Raw genomic sequence first — 25,644 nt, 5'->3', positions numbered from 1 at the left:
CAAACCAACTTACAGCAATTTAATAGGAACACAAACCAACTTACAACAATTTAATAGGAACACAAACCAACTTACAATTTAATAGGAACACAAACCAACTTACAGCAATTTAATAGGAACACAAACCAACTTACAATAATTTAATAGGAACACAAACCAACTTACAGCAATTTAATAGGAACACAAACCAACTTACAACAATTTAATAGGAACACAAACCAACTTACAATAATTTAATAGGAACACAAACCAACTTACAGCAATTTAATAGGAACACAAACCAACTTACAACAATTTAATAGGAACACAAACCAACTTACAATTTAATAGGAACACAAACCAACTTACAGCAATTTAATAGGAACACAAACCAACTTACAATTTAATAGGAACACAAACCAACTTATAATAATTTAATAGGAACACAAACCAACTTACAATAATTTAATAGGAACACAAACCAACTTACAGCAATTTAATAGGAACACAAACCAACTTACAATAATTTAATAGGAACACAAACCAACTTACAATAATTTAATAGGAACACAAACCAACTTACAATAATTTAATAGGAACACAAACCAACTTACAACAATTTAATAGGAACACAAACCAACTTACAACAATTTAATACATCAAATATAGTTGACCTATTGGTTATAGTTTCTGAGAGACCGACAAAACCAGAAAACTAAACATTGACCAATGAACCATGAAAATGAGATCAAGGTCAGATGAATGCCAGACAGACATGTACACCTTACAATCAATCTGCATTAAATATAGTTGACATATTGCTTATAGTATCTAAGAAACAAACCTTTTTTTTCACCAAACCTTACCATGAAAACTTATCATTGACCAATGAACCATGACAATGCGGTCAAGGTAAAATAAAACCATTGAGACTGACATGTACATCATAAAATATTTCCATACAACAAATATAGTTGACCTATTGCATATAGTAGAAAAAAGACCAAAACACAAAAACTTATCTTTGACCACTGAACCATGAAAATGAGGTCAAGGTCAGATGAAACCCGACAGTTGGACATACACACCTTACAATCACTCCATACACCAAATGTAGCTTATAGTTTCTTATGTTGGCTTGACCAGAAAAACTTAATCTTGTTCACTGATCCATGAGATGAGGTCAAGGTCCAGGTCTTCCACCTTCTAAAGTGAAAAACTTTTTAAGAAGTTAGCTAAGGCTGCCGCCTCTACAGGACCCTTCCCTTCCTTGTGTTGAGCTTTCTGCAACAGAAGTCGCAGGCTTGACAAAAACTGGAGATGAATTTTGAGTGCCAAGGGAAGGCATCTTGGGTGTTGCAAGTAAGAATTGGGCGATAAATCACATTTGGTAATAAAAAAGGATATAAAAACATTATTGCCATTACAAAAAATCAAAACTTATCAGATACAGATTTCCATTAATGTAAACCAAAACATCCAGGAAACTTTCAATGCTTTGACTTTACCATTTGAAACCCTTTCAAAAGCTTATGCAAAATTTACTCAATCAAGGGAACACAGGACCAGACCATGTCAGTTTTAGAGTACTTTTGTTTGAATCCAGGTAACTTTGATGTATGATGTAACCCTTTCTTAAACAAGATACATTGTATTTGGACATTGGTCATTCTTCATAAATGAAACAAAGTAGCCCTTATTTAAGTTTGGAAGAAGGAATACTAGCGCAAGGAGTATAGAAGTCATTTATGTTTTATAATACTGTAGGCCGGAGGAAATAGGCTAAAATTGTATGAACTCCCTAACAGACATATGGAATTTATAGTAACCAAATCTAATTCCCACGATCCCCTAGAATTGGGACTGTAACAGAAACTCAGAAGCCCAATTTTGTTTGTTGAAAAATTTTGAGATGTTTTTTAGGACATTTTGAAGACTGGACAATATAATTGTTATAAGGACACAAATGAAATACATTAAAGGTAGATCCATATTTTCATCTTTGGTTGAAAGTCATAAAAGGTAAAACTATTCAGAATTTCTTCTTTGGAAAGTGTCATTGGATTATAAGCTGGATTCAAGTTGTCAATAAGGAATTCTTTTATCTATCATTTTAAATATTGTGATTTTAATGCAATAAAGTTATTCTTTATCTACAGGAAAAATATATTGTCATAAATATAAGCGTTGAGCAACAATTGGATCTAGTGCTCATAGATCAATTTAATTGATGAAACTCACAGTATGCTAGTGTTCTCATTTTTATGGTTCGGCGACTGTTTATACAATTTTTGGTAAATTGAATTACTCACATATTATGAGTAATAGGATAATTATTTGATATATGGAATCCTAACAATGTCTGCATTTCCATCAAAAAGGGTTCACCTGACCTTGAACTCATTTCATGGATCAGTGATCAAGGAATAAGTTATGTGATTAGGTCTGTTTCTCAGATACCATAAGCAGTTGGTCAACTATGTGTTGTAAGGAGTAAACGTCTGGCAGGTTGGTTTCATCTGAACTTCACCTCATTTTCATGGTTCAATGATCATGTCAAAGTTTTGTGTTTTTCAAGTTCTATAAGCCATAGGTCAACTATATTTGGTGTATTGAATAGTTGTCTATTCAGCTGTATTAGTCTGATCTTGACCTCATTGCACAATGTAAAGTTCTATGTTTAGATGTGATTTTCAAATATGATAGCAATATTTCAGTTATATTTGGTGTATGGAATAATTGTTCTTCTAACCTTGACCTCATTTTCATGGGCAATATTAAGTTTGTGTTTTGGTCTGTTTTTCCATTAACTCAAGCAATATGTCATCTGATTTGGTGTAAATTTATCTTACAATGACCTCATTGTCATGGATCTTTAAAAATGTCAAGTTTAAGTAATACTTCATCTTTGACTTTAAACATAAAATCAATTGTTGGTAAAGCACTCTTATTTATGATTTGCATCCAAAACCTCACAAAACACCCCTTTTTCATTCATGAAATGACCTTTTTCAAAAACCTACTGAAAAGCATCCCTTGTAACCTATGTATTCATTTGAATTTAGTCAGTAAAAATATGTTGAATTTTCCAATTTCTATGGTTATCCTCCTCATGCTCAGGTTTCTCTTTCCTTTTCACCATTATTTCATAATTCTAAGTATAAAACTACTCTGGTCTGTAGCTACAACTAGTTCTTGCATGAAAAATAATATGCATTCTGATTAAGTAGTCCATTTTCCATTTGATAGCATTTGACCACAACCACTGACATACAGACAGATGCAATTTCTATATACCTGACTATGTGTTGGTCAGGTAGAAATTGACAGCTGGGAAAGATTATCACATACTTCAGGCTTATAATTTATGACCATTGATAACAAACAAATCTGAGGTAAAGATCCAAATAAATGACAATATAAAATAATTCTTTAAACTTTATTCTTGTAACATTTGTACATATTTAACCAAAAAAAAAGAAAATTGTTCCCATAAACAAAATGACTAGAAAATAATTACAATGTCAATCTCTGCTCAAAAACACTTTTCCATTCACATTTTTTTGTTGGTTTAATAAATATAATAATTTTGAAAATTCTTATAAATTATTCAGTAAAAACTCTTGTGATCTTCTTTTTTTTCCATTTTTTTTTTCATAAGTAAATCTCTTATTAATGGAAGTAAAGAGAGCAGAAATGTTCAATGCAATTGTCAAATACATGTATTCAGCATTAAATGAATTAATGTCTCCACTGACTGATAACATTTTTAATCTTCTGAAATAAAGTATTGTAAACATTAATCATCAATCACTAAGCTTTAAATATCATAAACCTTGCTGTTAGCTGTTTCATCTTTTTTTCTTCAAAAAAAGGCTAAGAGTAAAAAATAACAGAGATGGATACTATTACCATATTTATTGTGGAATGGGCAATTCAGGATCTGAAAACTTGTCCATCAGTAAAGCTAAGAAGTTGAACCTGGCAGTTAAATTAGAAAGATCATATCATAGGAACCATGTGTACCAAGTTTCAAGTTGATTGGACTTCAACTTCATCAAAAAGGACCTTCACCAAAAACTTTAACTTGAAGCAGGAAAGAGGCACAGACCGAAAAACATAATGCCCCTACAAAAAAAGCACATGGCCCCCAACAAATGTAAACATACAACTTTTACATGTGACCATGATTTGAATACATGATGACTGCTTTTATTAATTCACTTTGGATATAGCTTTTCAATTTGAGGTACAGTTTGCAGTTTCTTTTTAATTCTCAATTTAAAGAAACTTGGTCAAACAATGTTTGCCTTGTTCAACAGAAAGCAGTCACACATTACATCTCATCATTGTAATCATGCCAACTAAGAATGAAATCACTGTTCTGTTATTCACGAGAAAAGTTAATGATGGATTGAAAGGTATTTATTCAGTTTTTAGTGTTGGAGGAAGACTAAGTGCCCAGAGAGAGCCACTGACCTTCAGTTGGAAAACTGACAGTCCTAGTCAATAAGATGAACCAAGCAGGATTTGAACTCACAACCTCAGTATTGACAGGCTTGGGATACAGCAATTTGTCCAATTAGACCACTTAGCCATCAAGGCCCAATGAAAAAAGTGTGGAAGAAATATGTGCTGGATAAATGTAAATGGTGAATGCATCCCAGCCCCACTTTTAGTGTCTGGATATAATGTGCCACTGCCAATTGATGAAGAATATTAACCAATTAGTGCAATTTATTCCTTTACTGCTTTATCTAAATGGTAAAATTATTTGTCTACAAGTAGGAATTTTCTACAATATATTTATCCTGATTTTTTTTTTAAACTACTACTTTAAAAGATCTAGAAAAAAGAAATATATAAATACATTTCAATTAGGACTAAAATCTACATGAAATCTTGTCTTAGGAAACACAGTTGTTTACATTATATTTCTAACACTAAAATATGTTAAACTTGATACAACTATAACAAATTATGATATTTGAACTCAAAAATAATATAACAAATTATTAACTTTTTAACTTGCATACAATATTGTTGAAAACAAATACAGATTTAATGATACTTACAAACACATTTGTGTACCATGGATAATTCATGATAACATCAATCCAAGACATAATTAGCAATTAATTAAGAACTACAGACTTAATATAAATGGTTATGCAAGAAATAAGGTTGCAAAAATGATTCAAGAGCGGTCAAAGTTGTATATAAATGTATATAATTTCACTCTAAAGGACAACTGACTTTCAAACTGCGGTTTAATGTTGAAATGAAATCTGTCAGGTGGAATTGTCAAGAGAATGGAACTACATATAGTCCTACCTAGTATATGAAAGCTCTCTGACAAATAACCTCCAAGTATTTGGCAACGTTGTTGTCCACTTGAGGTCAATGTTCCAGAGTTGTTGAAAATTTGACAAATAGTACATTAATGACATTAGAAAAGAAATACCAGCATCAGTTTGGAAATGGCAGCCATCACAAATACTGCTTTTCAGGCTCACCTTAACATCAATTATATACAGTGGATTCATTATCATTTGTTGGAAACAAATTTTTCCGTGGATTTTGTTGGTACAGGGAAACCACAAATTTAAATGTTCAAGGAATCAATTATTTGCTGTAGGATTAAATGAAGACTTTTGGAAAGCCACAAAATCAAACATTTACAAAAATGTAAGTTTACCTCAATCCACCAAAATTGGTAGCCAAGAAAATAATCCACAGTTTATTCACTTTCAACCATTATGGCCACAACTGACAACAGTGCCAAACACATAACAATTATTCTTAATTATACCTAGGCTGAAATACTGGCCTTTCATGTATTACAAATCTACAGAAAACTTAATAACTGTTAACAAAAAATTACATAAAAAAAATAACATGATCATTTTGGAATGCGAATAATAAAATCTAACATGTAGCACTACCACCTTGTTATACAAGTGATAACAAAGTCATTCTAATTTGCTTCTTTTTCAATATCAGTTTATTGTTCAAATTCCTCTATTACATCTTGTTAAAACTTCACATTATCGTGAAAAATGTTTTTTTCTCTCATAATAATCAGGGAATAACAGGCACATATTCATTTCTTTGAAACCAATTATGATTTTGGTTAATTGACACGCCTTCCACATACTTCTCAGGTATCACCTAGTTTGTAAATTTTGAGCTGATGATTGAGGAAGTTGACAACAATTAGACGTCCATCTTCTGTTAAATGCATATCGGATGGTCTTTTGATGGGTTCTGAAAAACCAACAATACACACAAATCCACCATCTGGACGGAATATCTGAAATACAAAAAATCCTTTACTTTATGTTGTTAACATTTACCAAGGGAACTCCTTAAATGATATAAGAAGTTCAATACACTAATCCCATCAATAATTATGTTAATGTTATCAACAAGTAATTACAAAAGTCTGTTGCCTTTAGAGGAAATATTTCTTGGGACTAGATCATCACAAAAGTTCCAGACCAAATACTTGAGACAAAGTCATATTCACTAAAACGTCAACACACAATAAAAAGAACATGTGTACTTCTAGGTTAACATGTGTACTTCTTGGTGAACATGTGTACTTCTAGGTTTCAACTTCCAAACTACCTTTATCAAAAGTTTAATATGATATAGGATACACAGAAACAGGCAGGGCATAATTATAGGAGGCAAAATGTAATTAATGCTGAAAAGTCATGATCATTTTGCTACAATCATATTACCACTACTATCCACAACCTAGTAAACTATTTCCTACCTGAACCCTGTCATTTTTACTGTCTGCTACAATCATATTACCAGTACTATCCACAACAACACCTGAAGGTTCAAAGAACTCTCCATTGCCATATCCTCCCCTACCAAAGTACGACTTGATCTTTCCTTGTAGATCTGTTACATAGATCTCATGTCGACCTTGAAAATAAAATTTTTAGTATGTCAAGAATTAGAGTCCTAAATCCATTGCATATTGGATGTGTATTGATTGATTGATATTTTTGAAGATATTTGATTTTTTTCCAATTTGTTGTTAATTGCTTTGAAAACAACCTGCAAGTACTCTCAGATCTCAGACTCCTTAGTAGGGTATTTTATGTTGTTGTTAGAGATGAAGGATGGATATGTACACTGCCACGTCCTGTATGTGTTTTTGTTGGATGTTTTCTATTGATAAGGATATAAAATTTACCTTTAAGATGAGTTGAATTATCTCCCCTTTAAGTCAGTTAACTGGTATAAAATATGTTAATAGATGGTGTAAATGCCATTTATGAAATTAATTTGAAGTTTATGGAGACAGACAAATAAAAAAAGGCTTTTCTGGGTATCATGTATGTTTGAATGCAACAGATCTAAGATTAGGTAATTTGAGTTTTGTTGATGAATTTTTTTTGTGTTATTGTTTTACTTGTGCTTCTAGTTCAGATTTTTCAGTAGCTATTTACCTAGATCACTGACAACAAGTTTACTCTGGCCAACATCTAGAAATCTACACCTTGTCTGTGGAATACGTCCCTGCAGTGGCTCATAAGGAAATGAGTTAACCAGTTCTCCCTTCTGGGAGAAAATAACTATTTTAGGGTTTCTTTTATCAACATCCAATGTTAACAGATTTTTGTCTGGAGTCATACTCAGACCTGAAATTAAAGTGTTGATAACATTGAAGAATAGAAATTCAAGTTGAAAATCATCATTTTATATACAACAATTTTTTTTAAAGAGTTGCATTGAAAATTACAGTGTTACCCTAACAAGACCTGTAGATTTCACTGGGGTCTATGCCATTTGATCATCTTCACAATTTCGTATCTTGCATTAAATCTTTTACATAATTATGTACCAACCATTTCAAATGAAGTATTGAATGTTTATATCTGAATTTAACAATTCTTTACCATTTAGGCATATTGATGAAGGATTAGAGTAATCCAATTTTCTTCAAGTATAAATTATATATCTGAATATGACAATACTTTAACATATGGGTGAGAAAGTGGTTTTCTATTTGTTTAAAGTTATATTTGAATTTTATCATACCATATCAGAAGGCTGGGAGTGTTACCCATTGACATCTGTCTATTAACTATAACATGTCTATATCTAAATTTAACCATATTTTACCATAAGGCTGAGAGAGCTGACCAATACCCATCTGTCTAATTATAGCACCTCGCTCTAAATCAAACATTCTGATACATTTATCATCCTTTACAAACAGTTCATCTCTCTCATTCACAACCACTGCTGATGGTCTCTGCATGGCAGGTTTCAGCTGGCAAAAAAATAATATAATATGTTAAATAACCTGGATAGATATCAGAGAGGTCTTACTTAAAACAAATAGCTTTTCAAAATTACCTAAAATGTTATGCAGAAAATGAACTGTTTTTAGTCTGATTTATAGAAGGGCTGTTCTATTTATGATTGATTGTTGGTAGCTTAACATCCAGTGGCAAATATTTTGCATGTTCAGGACAAGCTGTTCCATTTAAACATTCATGAAACCCACAAAAATGGGCACATTCAAAATCGAAAAACAATATAAAGAGGCATATTAAGAATTTCATTTACATTTCTAAAACTGATGAAAATTTTGAATCATTTGTTTTGTTCATAACCACAATTTGTTATAAATTAAATTACCGTGGTACCGATGGTCAATTTCAGTTTGCCGTCAGCCGTGAAAATCTTAACAAGGTGATTTCCAGTGTCTGCCACTATGACATCCCCATTACTTGAAGTGGTGACACCTATTGGGAAATGGAAACCCTGGTCTTTCCCACCAATTTTTCCAATAAGTTTGGCTGGTATTGGAGGCAGAATCTTGGATACACCTATAATATCAAATAAACATTCATGTGTCAGAGTTAATCAGGTTTGTTCATTATAAACTTTATAGTTTCACATACATGAGCAATAACTACTGAACATTAATATTGTTGGAAAACCACAATTACAACAATACAAGGCTGTCTTTTAGCCTTAATACATTTTGATATTTATTCATAAATTAAATTCTTACATTTATTTAAAACTAGATGTGTCAAAGCGACACGAATGGCCCTATCTCCAAAAGTTGAAAAATCTGCAATTTCAAATACACATGTGGACACAAACATGATGGTAGTCTCACATATAAAAAATCAGCTCAAAATCTGGAAGCGTATAGAAAAATGTCTGCAAGACTGTAATTTTCAAAAATTTGCAGAGTTGCAAACCCTCAATTTTAGAAAAAAATTAGCGGAGCGGAACGAAACTTAAACTTGATCTGTAACTCATCATGGCTAGCTCACATACCAAAAAATCAGCCCAATATCTGAAGCAGTGGTCTCGCTAGCCCAAAATAGAAGGGCGCCGCGCCCTGGGTGCCTTCATCCGCGCCCTTCTGCCCTGACGTCTTTTTCCAAAATTATCTTGTGCCGTTTTGGTAAAATTTTGTTTCATCGATTTCTGATCTCCAAGTTAATTACATATATGACACATGTGTGATTGCCCCCAGGTTAATCATGTCATTACAATCAATTACAATGATAAAGACTTCAAAGGTGTTAATAACTAGGTAACTAGGTAATTTAATTAGGACAATGTATCTTTTTGTCATACTTTTGATGAATGTGTCAGCGAGTGTGTTTAGCTTGGGTCGGCATTTTCGATCTCCAAGTCACAATGGAAGAGCGTATATAAATGAAGACTTTCATAACTTTAGAATTGAATTTAAGTCATCAAAATAAAACTATGCCTTTACAGAAATGCCTTCCATCTCCACTTGTTAGCGACAAGCACAGTTTTTAATTAACCCAAACGTGGTGGATATTGATTTTGGAGTTAATTCCCCTGTTATAGCTTATTACAAATTTGTGCTCTAAAAATATTATCTAGTATCAAAAAAAGGAATAAATTACCAATTGAATATATAATAACATAATAATGTTATCTTAAAGATATTAACTGTCTTTGAACATATTAAAAAATATATATTGCAATTTCTACTTGATAATTATACTTTTAGCAATCCATGTTCTAAACATTGTTAAATTAGTAATGCTCTCAGTTTCAGATCATATGATGTATTAAAGCTATAATTTTATATAGATATAAAAAAAAAACATATTCTTTAATAATGGGTAGAGTGAAGTTAAACTGTAAAAACATAATATGTTGATGAAGATGTACTATATCATTCATAACTACACAAACAATGAAATAAAGACTATAGTTGAAAAGCATCTTTATTTAAAAAACAAAACATATACAGAAAAAAAAAAAAGAGATTCGTTAACTCGTGATACACACAGAAACGTAGACAAAAAAATGAGCAGTGCCTTTTCTTATCATAAAAAGTGCCCTGCCCTCCACTGGCACCCTGCCCCTTTTGATTTCTAGCTAGAGCACTGTGAAGGCATTTAGAAAAAAGGTCCATTTAACTGTGATTTTCAAAAATTTATCAAAGTCCAAAGCCCGAAATTACAGCAAAAATTAGCCGAGCGGAGGGAAACTTAAACTTGATCTGTAACTCATCATGAGTAACTCACAAACCAAAAATCAGCCCAATATCTGGAAGCATTTAGAAAAAAAGTCTGTATAACTGTGATTTTCAATAATTTATCAGTCTAAAGCCTGTAATTTCGGCAAAAATTAGCAGAGCAGAACAAAACTTAAACTTGATCTGTAACTCATCTTGGTTAACTCACATGCCAAAAATCATCCCAATATCTGAAAGCGTTTAGAAAAAAAAGTTTGTATAACTGTGATTTTCAAAATTCAGCCCAATATCTGGAAGCATTTAGAAAAAAAGGCTGTATAACTGTGATTTTTAATAATTTATCAAAGTCCAAAGCCTGTAATTTTGACTAAAATTAGGGGAGCAGAACGAAACTTAAACTTGATCTGTAACTCATCATGGAGAACTTATATTCCATATATCAGCCCAATATCTGAAGCGGTTTTTATAAAAAACTCTGTATAATGGTTTGTTGCGGAATGACGGACAAGGGTAAAACTATATGTCCCGACCACTTAGTGGCAGGGCCATAAAAAAATGTTTATAATATACCTTTTGACATTTTCTCTATGTATTTAGAAACAGGACTAAGTGTACTAGCTCTAGGATTAACATTCAGTGTGTCTGGTTCAGGTTTGTTCAGTTTTGCTTCATTTGGTTCTCCACTGTTAATTTTGCTTGTACTGATTCCTGTTGAAGGACCAGTAACTGAACTACCCCAATCATCTTTAGGGTTATGCCCCTTTTTGCCTGTTAACAAACTGGTTACTTGTTTACTTTTAGCACCAGACCCTGTCTCACACCACTCATCGCCTGAACTATATGCTTCCTGTAACTTGTTTAAGCTGTGAACATAATGTTGTCCTGTTTTAGAATTTATGCCTGTTTCACACCAGTCATTCATTGCATTGTGACCTCTCCCCACATTTGACCTGTAAGCAGGGTTACTTTTCCCAGTTGTCACAACCTTGGGGACAGTTTCTGTCCATATTTCTCCACCCCTAATGAATGTAGCTTTCTCTTGGGAGGTTTCCAAGGAATTGTTGCCGAACTTTCCGGAATCTTTACCATCAGACACTCCAGAATCTTCTTCCCAGCCAGAATCAGCTATACCGCTTGAATCCCCATCCGTCCTGTCATCTTTGGTCTGAAAATTTTCAGTCTTGACCATTGATTTTACAGGTAATGGTACGGGTTCAAATTTTATAGGTAATGGTACGGGTTCAAATTTTACAGGTAATGGTATGGGTTCAAATTTGACAGGTGATGGTATAATACTCTGCTTCTTATGGTCAAGATGTCCACCACTTCCTTCTAGACTGGCCATTCTATAATTTATTGGGATAGCATTAAAATTGTTATTTGCATCTTTTTCAGTTTTAACTGTTACTGGACGGGGAGATATCTTTATATTGGTGGAAGGGCGTCTCAATCTAAATTCCTCTGCTTCTTCATCAATAAGACTTTGATCTGTATATACTGACTCAGCAATTTTCTTTTGACCTTTAGGTGTACTTGTAATAGAATTAGAGGTCATTATGTCTGACTGGTCGTTCAACCAATATTCTGTTTTACTGTCCCCTGATCCTAGGCCTCCTCCAAATGGTAGACATTTTTCAATAGATTTAGGTTCTATAATTGGAGATATATGTGACTGGAAATTTTCTGTATCAGATGTTTTTCGCCACCAGTCTGAATTTTCAGCATCTTCAGGAAGATCTAAAATGCATGAAAATAATAGCATTGTAAGCAATATTCACAATGAATGTCCCATGCTAGTTTAGTGTAAGATAAAAATTTGCATTCCCTAAAATCTTCATCTGCGCCTATTACTATTCAGACTGTCTTGCATACCTGCCAACCTCTGAAACCTTTAAAGAGGGAGATCTCCCATCTCAGCTATGACAGCTGAGGGGGAGATTTTATTACAAATGAGTTCAATACATATCTTATAAATTTCAATCCAAACATTAAATAGAAGTATTATTCTTTTAAATGACTTTCAAATATAATTATTTTTTTTGGTCTTAAGGCACACAAAATCATTTAATTGCCATCTTTTTGTTCAATTTGTTTATATTGTTTTATCAATTCATATTATTTTAAGAAGGATAATTTAAAACAGGATTAATCAGGGGAAGTAATCCGAAATTTCTTTGAAATGTTTTTATAAACACAAAGCTTGAAGCAAGCGTCGGTAATGATCGATAATTAGTACTGTTTGACACCCAAGCTAACAAGTGAAGCCATTTAATTTATCATGGGCTGTGATTTACCATGTTTACAGGTAACAACAACCCTCATCAGTGACACAAAAACGTAATTAATGTTGACTTGTCATTCAAAGCTAAAGTATCCAAAAGCGGGAGATTTCCCGAATTTCGGCAGTTGAGCGGGAGTCTCCTGCTGAAAATGGGAGGGTTGGCAGGTATGGTCTTGTTTTGCTAATTTGTGTATTGATTCAAGCACTTTTTTAAAAATTTTTGTTTTATTTTGTGAACACTCACATATCCCACATCCCCACATTGTCACTGAGAAAACAAAATCTCTCTTTTAACTACCAGAAGTCATTTGAGAATAATTTCTCATCAATACAATATCTACATATTATTTTATTAACTACAAAATTTCATGAAATTCTGTTGTGTAGTTTCAGAGGAATTGTAATGACAAACTGTTGCAGAAGAATACCTAAGTTCAAATGAGAGTACATAAATGATCATACCAACCTTTATGACTAACATGTGGCTCATGTATGACATTCTCAGCTTTGGCTGTAGTCATCAGACCAGTCAACATAGACAGACTTCGAGCGGCTAACATTGGTTTCTTCTGTTTCAGTGTCTCCTTCTCAGATTGAGGGAGAGCTGGCATATTTGGTATTTCTGTGATACCAGGAGGAGGTGGTCTGGAAAAATACAAGCATTCTTAAAAGTTAAAATACAAGTCTGATAAATCTTATAAATTTGTTACATGTAATTGGTATTGCCAGGCAGCTATGTTTTTCAATGAGCAGATCTGATGTTATCTATATCAAGCACAATAAATTGATTAAATTAACATGAAAGGTGTTAATTTGGGAAATGGAGCATTATTTTGGAAATGGGTAAATTTTTCCAACCTCAAGAAATACTATATAAAAACTAATGTAAGAAATGTCTTTTTATCTTACACATATAAATTCTGTGTGTGGTTGTCAGTATCATGTATGGGATGTTTTTTACCATCTTCTTTTCCGTCTCCATGATTTTTGACATTAATGGACGATCTTTCCTCCGCCATCTCATCATCACTACTATTCCAAACAAAATCTTCTTCAAACTTTTTATCTTTTAGTTTCTTCCCAGCCGTTTTTCTCATTTGAACTTTCCCTGATAATTTCTCCTTCCTAAGCGGTTTTGAAGGCGAACTTTTGCAGTCTTCAGGATATGAGGAAATACTCTCCTCTGATGTGGATCCCTTACTCAAACCAACATCCTCTAGAAAGTTACGTACCAACCTCACACAAGGAGAGATATTAGGATTAACTGTTTCCAACAATTTTCTATTATCCAAATTTTTTAAAACATTGTTTATAGCTATGTCCTGACCGGGACATTTATTTTGTAAAACCTGTTCAGTTGAATTTACTGATTTACTAGCAATAACATTCTCATCCACCTGCACAGGGGACGGTGTTTCACACTCTACACAACTTATCATAGTCTGACTGTCTACATCTTTCTTGCCTTTACTGTAAGTACGTCCACAAAATGGACAATAGTCTTTAAACAGTACTTCTGTTTGACTGGACTTGGACAGTGTCACCCTATTTTGGTTCAAATCTTTCTGATTGTTGTCTGCTTTAACAACGTTGCCAGCATGATTAATTCTGATACTCCCAAAGTTAGAGTAGTCATCAGCTGGTCTCTGAGGTACAAAGTCTAAACATATTACATCTTCCTCCAGTTCAAGGTCAGCCGAATTTTCTTTAGAAATTATCCTGAAATGAAATACATGAAATTCTAATAAGCAGATTTCTCAAAATGATGCGTCAATTGATAATTAGAACTACAGAGATTGAAACACTTAAAGATATTGTATCCCATTGGTTACTTTGAATAATTGTCAGTGTACATAAAAAGTTATTGCAGCCCAATGGTTGCTTAAAATAAAGTTAAGTTACATGTACAAAATGTACATCATAGAATGCACTTTTAAAATTTAAAGAACCTAACATTAACATTTAATAGAACCTGTATGTACAAATGTACATGTACAAACGTACATGTACAAACTCCAGACAATGAATATTTTTAGATCTAATCTGGAATTCATAGATTTAATTTTTTATCAAGGTTAAGAAAAGCTTTTTGACTATATCATGTACATATTTCAGAAACACCTACATACTTTCCTTGTCAAAAAGAGGTTTCTGTTTTTTGTATATCAACTCATGATAAAAGTTATAATTATACAGTTGTTGTTTCTCATGTTGATAATTTTTAAAGCCTGTTGCATTGAAGGTTTACCTTATCTCTTTTTAGCAGTTTTTATACACAACGAATCACATGCACATGTTATATGCTCATTTTTAATAATATTCACAAATCTGTATTAACACCTGATGATATCTTACTATCTATCGTGCTATCTATAAATCAGTAGCCACTTTTTCTTTGTTTTTTCAAGATTTGAATGATACAAGTATATTATTAGTGTAAGTTGTTCAAGAAGGTAACATATAAGTTGTCTGTTAAGAATACATTTGTAACTTGTATAAGCATGCAAGTATTTAAAACATTTAACAATGAATCATTTGTAATATCCATTCATTTCTAAGGGAATTTTAAGCATACTTGAAAGCTTCCAGGAGAGTTTTCCCTCTCTGAAACTGTGAAGGATTAACTGTTTTGACAACTTTCTTTAGAAGTCCTTCTGTTTCCAAACACAGTTGTTTTACTGTGGCCTCTTCTCTCTGTAACTGCACTAAACATGAATTGAGGTAAGATGTCTTTTCCTGGAAGGCACTGGCTAACTCATGAATCATTTCCTCGTGAAATATTTCTAGTTTCATTCTTATATCCTGTACATACTCAGACAGCTGTTCGTTACTTGTACTCTGTTTCATCAACAGCAGAGTATGAGATGCATTAAGCTGTCGGGAAATAGCTTTCATTTTCTTCAGCAGACCATGGGAATTCATTAATGAATGCTGAAGATCGCTGACAATATCTAATTGATGATCCATTTTCTGAAAAATATTGAGTTCAATCTTTAAATATGGCATATATATATACATGTATGTATTTCTCATAAGTCAAAATTAAATTGATGAACGTCAACTTTAACTATTTAGCATATATAACTGTACGTCATGTACATCTGTCCATATTGTACTAGAGTTTTGGGATGCCTGTAAGTTCTTGACCTCAAAATCGTTCTGAAAAAGAGGTGCAAGATACTTAGAGTGATATTCAAATGCACAAGTCTAAAAATATACTGACACTACCTTGACAAAAAAAAAGAAAAAAAACAAAAGTACACTGAACACAACATAGAAAACTAACCAGATGATCCGCAGGGCACAGCTTTATAAGACCACAGAGGTTAAAATTTGGATTGTGATTAAATAGTTGACTCAGCATAGGTTTCTGACACAGAATGAATGTGGTCTAATAAACTTAAAATTTGTTTTTTGCCTTTGAGAAATTCACTCTGCTGTTGAATATTAATCCTCTCAAAAAAATGTTTGAAGAAGTTTTCTTTTTATTTATGAAATCTGAAATGAGAAAAATTGAACCCCCCCCCCCCCCCCAATTTTTTTTTTCACATCCCTCTTTTCCTTATTCCAAAACTGATCTCAATTCAAATTACTTATGGAGTTTGCAACAATAACTACTCATTTAAATACATCATAAAATATTAAAATGTAAAAAAAGTGCTTGTTATCACTGAATGGTAAAGATTGTTTTAATTTATCAGTTGGTAGTAAAAGTGAATATACATTTTACATTGTATATTGTATAAAACAATGATTTAAGTTGATTCAACTACTATTCTGGACAAAGAAAGATAACTCCAATTGAAAATTTCTTGCTATTGCACAATATTGTGCAATTAGATATTTCTTGCTATTGCCCAATACTGTGCAATTGAAAATACTTGCTATTGCACAATACTGTGCAATTGAAGATTTCTTGCTATTGCGCAATACTGTGCAATTGAAAATTTCTTGCTATTGCACAATACTGTGCAATTGAAGATTTCTTGCTATTGCTGAATACTGTGCAATTGAAAATTTCTTGCTATTGCACAATACTTAATATAATAATTTTGGATCCTGATTTGGACAAACTTGAAAACTGGGCAGTCTTCACGACGAGTGGCAGCCCAGGCTGGTTAAATTGCTCTCAGGCCTGTAAAATAAGACCTACAGGCCAACAGAATCTAACTAAAAAAAATTCTAAAAATTGAGCTGCACGCCTGTAGATTTAGCAGTTCAGCGTGAAGACTGACTGGGCCCATAATAAAAAAATCTAAGTACATGTTTAGATTCAGCATATCAAAGAAGCCCAAGAATTCAATTTTTGTTAAAATCAAACTTACTTTAATTTTGGACCCTTTGGACTTAAATGTAAACCAACTTGAAAACGGGACCAAAAATTAAGAATCTACATACACAGTTAGATTTGGCATATCAAAGACCCTGAATTATTCAATTTCGATGAAATCAAACAAAGTTTAATTTTGGACCCCAATTTGGACCAACTGGAAAACTGGGCCAATAATAAACCAGATGCTCCGCAGGGCGTAGCTTTATACGACCGCAGAGGTTGAACCCTGAACGGTTGGGGCAAGTATGGACACAACATTCAAGCTGGATTCAGCTCTAAATTTGGATTGTGATTAAATAGTTGACACAGCATAGGTTTCTGACACAGAATGAATGTGTTCTAATGAACTTAAAATTTTTGTTTTCTCTTAGAGCAATTCACTATGCTGTTGAATATTAATCCTCTCAAAACAAGAATGTGTCCTCAGTACACGAATGCCCCACTCGCACTATCATTTTCCATGTTCAGTGGACCGTGAAATTGGGGTAAAAACTCTAATTTGGCATTAAAATTAGAAAGATCATATCATAGGGGACATGTGTACTAAGTTTGAAGTAGATTGGACTTAAACTTCATCAAAAACTACCTTGACCAAAAACTTTAACCTGAAGCGGGACAGACGGACGGACGAACGGACGGACGAACGAACGGACAGACGGACGGACGCACAGACCAGAAAACATAATGCCCCTCTACTATCGTAGGTGGGGCATAAAAATGTTTGAAGAAATTTTCTTTTTTATTTATGAAATTTCAAATGAGAAAAATTGAACCCAATTTTTTTAATCACATCCCCCTTTCCCTTATTCCAAAACTAATCTCAATTAAAATTTCTAATGGAGTTTGCAACAATAACTACACATTTAAATACATCATAAAATATTAAGATGTAAAAAAAACTGCTTATCACTGAATGTTATTTATTATAATTTATCAGTTGGTAGTAAAAAGTGAATATACATTGTATATTGTATATAACAAAGATTTAAGTTGATTCTGGACAAAGAAAGATAACTCCAATTAAAAAAAAATCTTGCTATTGCACAATATTTTGCAATTAGATATTTCTTGCTTACTATTCTGGACAAAGAAAGATAACTCTAATTAAAAAAAAATTTGCTATTTCACAATATTGTGCAATTAGATATTTCTTGCCATTGCGCAATACTGTGCAATTGAAAAGACTTGCTATTGCACAATACTTAATATAATAATTTTAGATCCTGATTTGGACCAACTTGAAAACTGGGCCCATAATAAAAAATCTAAGTACATTTTTGGATTCAGCATATCAAAGAACCCCAAGATTTCAATTTTTGTTGAAATCAGACTAAGTTTAATTTTGGACCCTTTGGACTTTAGTGTAGACCAATTTGAAAACAGGACCAAAAATGAAGAATCTACATACACAGTTAGATTTGGTATATCAAAGAACCCCATTTATTCAATTTTTGATGAAATCAAACAAAGTTTAATTTTGGACCCTGATTTGGACCAACTTGAAAACTGGGCCAATAATCAAGAATCTAAGTACATTTTTAGATTCAGCATATCAAAGAACCTAACTGATTCATTTTTTGTCAAAATCAAACTAAGTTTAATTTTGGACCCTTTGGACCTTAATGTAGACCAATTTAAAAACGGGACCAAAAGTTAAGAATCTACATACACAGTCATGACAGTTAGATTCGGCATATGAAAGAACCCCAATTATTCAATTTTGATGAAATCAAACAAAGTTTAATTTTGGACCCTTTGGGCCCCTTATTCTGTTGGGACCAAAACTCCCAAAATCAATACCAACCTTCCTTTTATGGTCATAAACCTTGTGTTTAAATTTCATAGATTTCTATTTACTTATACTAACGTTATGGTGCGAAAACCAAGAAAAATGCTTATTTGGGTCCCTTTTTGGCCCCTAATTCCTAAACTGTTGGGACCTAAACTCCCAAAATCAATACCAACCTTCCTTTTGTAGTCATTAACATTGTGTTTAAATTTCATTGATTTCTATTTACTTAAACTAAAGTTATTGTGCGAAAACCAAGAATAATGCTTATTTGGGCCCTTTTTTGGCCCCTAATTCCTAAACTGTTGAAACCTAAACTCCCAAAATCAATCCCAACCGTTCTTTTGTGGTCATAAACCTTGTGTCAAAATTTCATAGATTTCTATTCACTTAAACTAAAGTTATAGTGCGAAAACCAAGAAAATGCTTATTTGGGCCCTTTTTGGCCCCTAATTCCTAAAATGTTGGGACCAAAACTCCCAAAATCAATACCAACCTTCCTTTTGTGGTCATAAACCTTGTGTTAAAATTTCATAGATTTCCATTCACTTTTACTAAAGTTAGAGTGCGAAAACTAAAAGTATTCGGACGCCGGACGACGACGACGACGCTGACGCCAACGTCATAGCAATATACGACGAAAAATTTTTCAAATTTTGCGGTCGTATAAAAATCTAAGTACATTTTTAGATTCAGCATATCAAAGAACCTAAAGGATTCAATTTTTGTTAATATCAAACTAAGTTTAATTTTGGACCCTTTGGACCTTAATGTAGACAAATTTGAAAACGGGACCAAAAATTAAGAATCTACATACACAGTTAGATTCAGCATATCAAAGAACCCCAATTATTCAATTTTTGATGAAATCAAACAAAGTTTAATTTTGGACCCTTTGGGCCCCTTATTCCTAAACTGTTTGGACCAAAACTCCCAAAATCAATCCCAACCTTCCTTTTATGGTCATAAACCTTGTGTTTAAATTCTATAGATTTCTATTTACTTATACTCTAGTTATGGTGCGAAAACCAAGAAAAATGCTTATTTGGCCCCCTTTTTGGCAGCTAATTCCTAAACTGTTGGGATCTCAACTCCCAAAATCAATCCCAACCTTCCTTTTGTGTTGATAAACCTTGTGTTTAAATTTCATTGATTTCTATTTACTTATACTAAAGTTATTGTGTGAAAACCAAGAATAATGCTTATTTGGGCCCTTTTTTGGCCCCTAATTCCTAAACAGTTGGAACCAAAACTTCCAAAATCAATCCCAACCTTCCTTTTGTGGTCATTAACCTAGTGTTTAAATTTCATAGATTTCTATTTACTTAAACTAAAGTTATAGTGTGAAAACAAAAAGTATTCGGACGATGACGAGCTGACGCCAACGTGATACCAATATACGACCAAAAAATGTTTGCGGTCGTATAAAAACTGAGCAACAAGACCCCCACCAACAACTTGGGATGATCTTTATATCGATTCTTACTACATTTTGTACTACATGATATTAAGATAACAGTTATAAAATTTATTTCATGTTGCCTTTTGCTTTAGTAGAATTGTGGTAATAAGCATTGTGTATAAATTTCATAACATTTGGATTACGCAAACTAAAGTTGGAGAACGGAAACCAAAAATTGAGCAAATTCCATTTGGGAAGGGGCATTACTAAGATCTAGAACAGTAAAAGTGAATTCAGGGCTTACGCTACCAGGCGACTTGGGCAAAGAAGTCGCTTTCCCGACCGTCACTTCGCTTTCCCCGACCCCCAAAAGCGAAAACAAGTCGCCCTGTTCTTGACGATACTCGCTTTCAGTCGCTTCCGTCATCAGCCATTTTCAATTTTTACGAAGTTGATGAAACATCAATTTTTTATTGATAATTAAAGAAATTTAGACCTAAACGATTAATTATCTTAAGAAAAGAGGTTGAAGCATTGTCTTTGCAGTGTGTAGCAGGTTATTTGATAAAAATACAACTTTTTATCACTTCGTGCATTTCCGCAAGTTCCAGTGGTTGTTACTCGAAAACGTACATCAACCTAAATTTCGGCGGCAAAATAAGTTTGTTACTTCATTTAAACGTGATAAAAGTTGCCTCCAGTAAAAGTTCAATCCATTTATTGCATTAAAAACGTCATGTTCCTTTCCAAATAACTTGTCAAGCATTGTTTATTTTTGTAAATTTTCTTGCATTCGTCCGCCATTGACCGATTTCTAAACTACGGATCTGAACCGGACCAGGTATGACCGAAATCCGTACTTTTACAATAATTACTACGGACGCACGGATGGAATAGCTGACAGAAGAATATTGATCCCAAAGGGAAAAATTACGTATTCCACACGCATTAAGAGACTTTTGGTTACATCTAATTGATTGGTGTATATAATTCCCTATATTTTTTATGGATTGTTTCAAAGTTGCTTAACTCTGAGACTATTAATTATATTATGGCCCAGCTTAATAACTTTTATATTTTTTTATGAGAAACACTGAATTTCATACACAAGATAGATTTGAATTAAATTGTAATTGATATATATTATAATTTCTTTACATTTTTTAAAATAAAAAAAAATTTTTAGGCTAGATATAAATAATTAGTTTGTAGTTTCTCAAAACCTTAGTTAAACAACTTTTAATTTGAAATGTTACTTTCATTGTATACTCAGATATGAATTGAATAATATAAAAAGAACATTATTTACATATGACCCTTTATACTATAGTAAAATCCAAACATTGTAGCGCACCGCGCGAATGAGCACTTCTCTTTCAAATCTCACCACTTCTCCCTATCAGTTTCAAAAAGAGAAGTCACTTCTCCCTATAATTCTGAAGTAGTGTGAGCCCTGAGTGATGCCACCAAAATTCAAGCTTGATCTGTGTTTGTTGGTAATAAGCATTGTGTATAAGTTTCATAACATTTGGTAGTGGCAAACTAAAGTTAGAGAAACCAATTTTAAGAAGTAGGGACGGACAAGGGTAAAACTATTGCCCCTCCAATACAGCAGGGGGTATAAAAATATTTTTTGGTCTATAGCTGCTGCTGGACCTAACCTCAACCTAAGGCTATTTATTGTCATGTTTTGAGTTGCAGTTTGAACTCACATTTAAATCAGATTTTTTTTCTAGAACCATGAGGGCGTTTTCCTCTTGTGTCTAGAAACTGAGAAGACATGATCACTAAAACTTGAAAACAGGGAAAATAGGGTGAAAATTTTATTCGTTTAACTACTGAATATGATTCTTATCTTACAAAAATGTATATGAAATAAAATGTTATGTGAAACTTGAAACTTTTACTGTAGTACTAGAAAGGAAAAAACTTTAACCATGAATGCAAAACATTACTTTATTTGAAACAAAAATAAATTCTGCATAATTTAAAAAAAATGCAAATTTAACAAAGACTTATATGGGGAAAAAAATGAATGCATTTACTTCATATTCACTCAGCCATAATTTTGCCTGATAAAACAAAAGTAAAGCAGACAAAGGACATCCTTGACAGATTCCCCTGGAAGTTTTAAAAATAATTGGATATCCAACAAATTTTAATAACAGATGTCTAGTTAGGCCAAAAAGAAAAATATGTGTGTTTCCGGTTAACCGACCTACCCTATTTTTTTCCAGCCAAAATCCCGACCCTAAACTTTTTTTGACGATTTCCGAAAAATTCTGATATCGGCTAAACGAATATATTGGCTATTGTAATATTATTTTAAAACACCAACCCTTATGTTTAATGTTAATTTCATCGTGTAATCGAATATCGGATAAAAGAATATATCGGCAAATCGGATAAGAATAATCAGGTAAATTTGTTCAAATACATGCGCAATCGGATATTTTCAACAGTAGGTTGCTGTTGGGAGAATTTAATAAAACTCTAAATGCTCACAGAATCAGAAATATAATCTTAACAGAATCTACCTCCTTCTGAATAATTTATTGCAGTGTAAATATAAATCCCTTTAGACAAGAGAAATCTGACTTTTGTCAAATATTTTGTTCACAAGTGCAAAGTAAACATGTCATGGACGCCATATTGGATTTTATACAAATTGGTGCGGAAGCCTCTAGAACCATGACCTAAAAATAAATAAGTCTTCAGAAAAAACAACTACCTACCCTATTTTGAAATTCCATGTAATAGGAAACACATATATTTTTTTTTTGCCTTACCAACATACATTTTGGCTAAAAAATGTTTTTATTTAACCATGTTTATTTCACAATATAAACATGATAAATGACACATTGAAATCAAAACCCTTTAGTAAGTTCAACATGATTGATATCAGATTCTGCATTGTCAATGTAAATTTTTTGGCATAGATACGACTTAAGGTTTATGACCCCTTCTGTAGCCATTTTAGTACGAACTTTTCAAACTTCAATTGTATCAAAACTACAGAAAAAATAAATAATAGAGACAGGCCATTTTTATATATACCAAGGGGAAACTTGCTGCAAAGCAATATTATTTACTGTTTCATTGCATTTAATAGAAAGAGTACTTTATGGCAAATAAACCAAGATTTTTATAGAAAATCCACAGCCTTTAATATAGATTTTCGTTTTTAGATTTGAAACATAGATTACTTACTTGCTTTTCTATGATGTGCTAGTGTTTATTTTTTACAAAAAGTTCTAACCAACCTGTAAATTCTAAAACACCTCCTGCTGAGTCACTAAAGTCACCCTAAAAGGTGCATTTGATTTGGTCCATATTTTTATTTGTTTTGACCAATAATTCCTTAAAAAAAACTTGTTTTAAGGAAATCAAAGCTAGCACTGCATGCAATAATCCCATATCTATCAGTCATCAAATTGCTAAATATAAGAGTACAAGGATAAAGGCTGTGGATTTTCTATAAAATTTCCATGTTTAGCATTGAATCAACATTAGGGTACATAATCTTTAAATAAAAGGCCAAAAATAGATCAGAGTTCTTAAAAAGTTTGTAATCTGAAGGCTGTGATCACTACAAATTTTCAATTAACCAACACAATTTGGGTATTTTGAAACAGAAATAACAGGGAGGATCAGTAGTTTTCTTGAAGGACCAACAGTGAAAAAAAGATTTCAAGAACTCTGACAATGTTGTATGCATGTTTTAATTGTCATTTATCACTTGAAGAGGTAGCTTTTTTACTTGGTTTTCCAAAACATGAGGGTGATATTTCATGCTGATTTGATATAGAATGACATAACAGATACATAGATGCCAACTCCCTTTTGACACAATCAGTAACAAACTATCAAATTTTCCGTATTTTTGAAAAGTTTTCAGTAATCATTCATAAACGTGCATTTACCAATAAAAATTACTGACGAGTGGTTGCAAAGTGATGTACACTAAAATTTGTCATTTAACATGTTGTCTGTAGTATGTTTTCCATTCATTAATTGTTCAGATGTTCTCGACTCAAACATTTTTGTTTTGTCAAGGAGAAGTAGAGAAAGGGGGAAAGCTACTTATAATGCAAGTTTGCCTCTTCGGAAGTCAGTCAGTTACCCAACAATAGGTTGATAACTCCCGAGAAACCGGAAGCATTACATTGGCGTTTCCTAAATACTGGACTAGGACGGAAAAGTAATGATAAAAATCCGCGTTTTACAAAATTGAACGTCGATGATTGGGAATCCGTAACTATTCGACTTTGACCGTAATAGCGTAGTTTTTATTACAAAATCGGAAAAACTACGGAAAAATCGTAATGGTTGGCATCTATGCAGATATATTATTTTTTTGGAATATAGTTTAGCGGCTGTAAACAACTGGAAAACCTTTCCAACTCCTCAAAATTGAATAATTTCATGCATTGGCCATTGCATTAGGAGTCATTTGGTCAAGAGTATATACTTATGTCCGCAGTTATCATGTTCATGTTATGGACTTGGTAAAATCAAAGCTTCCAAAGAGTAAGTCTAAATTTCTGGATAGCCTAAAGTCAAAATAATTCTGACGTTTTATAATGCTGTTACTTTTTTGCTTTGACGCCTTACAGCGATAGAAAATAAACCTTGCAATGTGATGCCACTGATGGATATTAATTACCATTAACAGAAGAACATGTCTTTACTGATTTGACACATGTCCTTATCTGTATGATCTAATTGGAAAATAGTGCATACAATCTATTGACCGCTGTCCTGTCTCTGAAATTGAGGAAAATCAGAAATTGTTTCGATAGGGGTACAAATTATTTTTCTGTTATCATAAATAAAAAATAACTCACTAAATAATTACAAAATAAGTTTAATAGGTTAACGAATATTTACTTAAATGATAAAATAAACACACAATGTTCAAATTTATAAAAAAAGGGGGTCCATTCTTCAAGCGCCTATGGCACTGTGATCACACGAAAATTTCAACCCTCAAAGCAGTTTACAAAATGTTTCAAATATCTAAAAAATAAAAAGGTGAACAATAAAGAGAATAATATCTGTACTAGTTCTGTCTGTTTTGTACTTGATGTATCATTTAAAATAACTGAGCTCTCTACGGTCAACTTTTCAACTTCACATCATCAGCAGCATGCAAGTTCTAAATCGGAAGTAATGATTAGTCCATACGAAAGGGGTGTTTATTTTAAAAGATATGTGACAATTTACTCAGCCGTGCAGTTTCTTATTCAATCAATTATTTTGAAATAATTTCTAAACTAAACCATATTCTTTTTACTATAAATGGAAGTTTAACTCCCTATTAAATACTATTGAATAAATTGTCACCTTT

The 25,644-nt window shown here is 32.6% G+C and overlaps 1 protein-coding gene across 2 annotated transcripts; it reads right to left on the bottom strand.

The window, feature by feature from the left end:
- Positions 1–3,404: 3,404 nt before the first annotated feature.
- Positions 3,405–25,481, bottom strand: LOC143073412 (uncharacterized). Of its 2 annotated transcripts, none has more exons than XM_076248941.1 (10): positions 25,358–25,481; positions 15,343–15,737; positions 13,677–14,486; positions 13,234–13,412; positions 11,057–12,223; positions 8,647–8,837; positions 8,125–8,275; positions 7,449–7,640; positions 6,761–6,918; positions 3,405–6,292 (listed from the first exon to the last, which is right to left on the bottom strand). In XM_076248941.1, exons 2-10 carry the CDS (start codon positions 15,732–15,734, stop codon positions 6,140–6,142), a joined length of 3,393 nt encoding a protein of 1,130 aa, XP_076105056.1. In that variant the 5' UTR covers positions 15,735–15,737; positions 25,358–25,481; the 3' UTR covers positions 3,405–6,139. The 2 variants fall into 2 exon arrangements, with proteins under 2 accessions (XP_076105056.1, XP_076105055.1); XM_076248940.1 differs by having other exon boundaries at positions 25,378–25,475.
- Between the last annotated feature and the right edge of the window lie 163 nt (positions 25,482–25,644).

This window comes from Mytilus galloprovincialis, chromosome 4 (genome assembly GCF_965363235.1).
Source record: "Mytilus galloprovincialis chromosome 4, xbMytGall1.hap1.1, whole genome shotgun sequence".
Lineage (NCBI taxonomy): Eukaryota > Metazoa > Mollusca > Bivalvia > Mytilida > Mytilidae > Mytilus > Mytilus galloprovincialis.
Note: the sequence above shows the minus strand (reverse complement) of the source record. Positions and strands in the feature narration are given on the sequence as shown.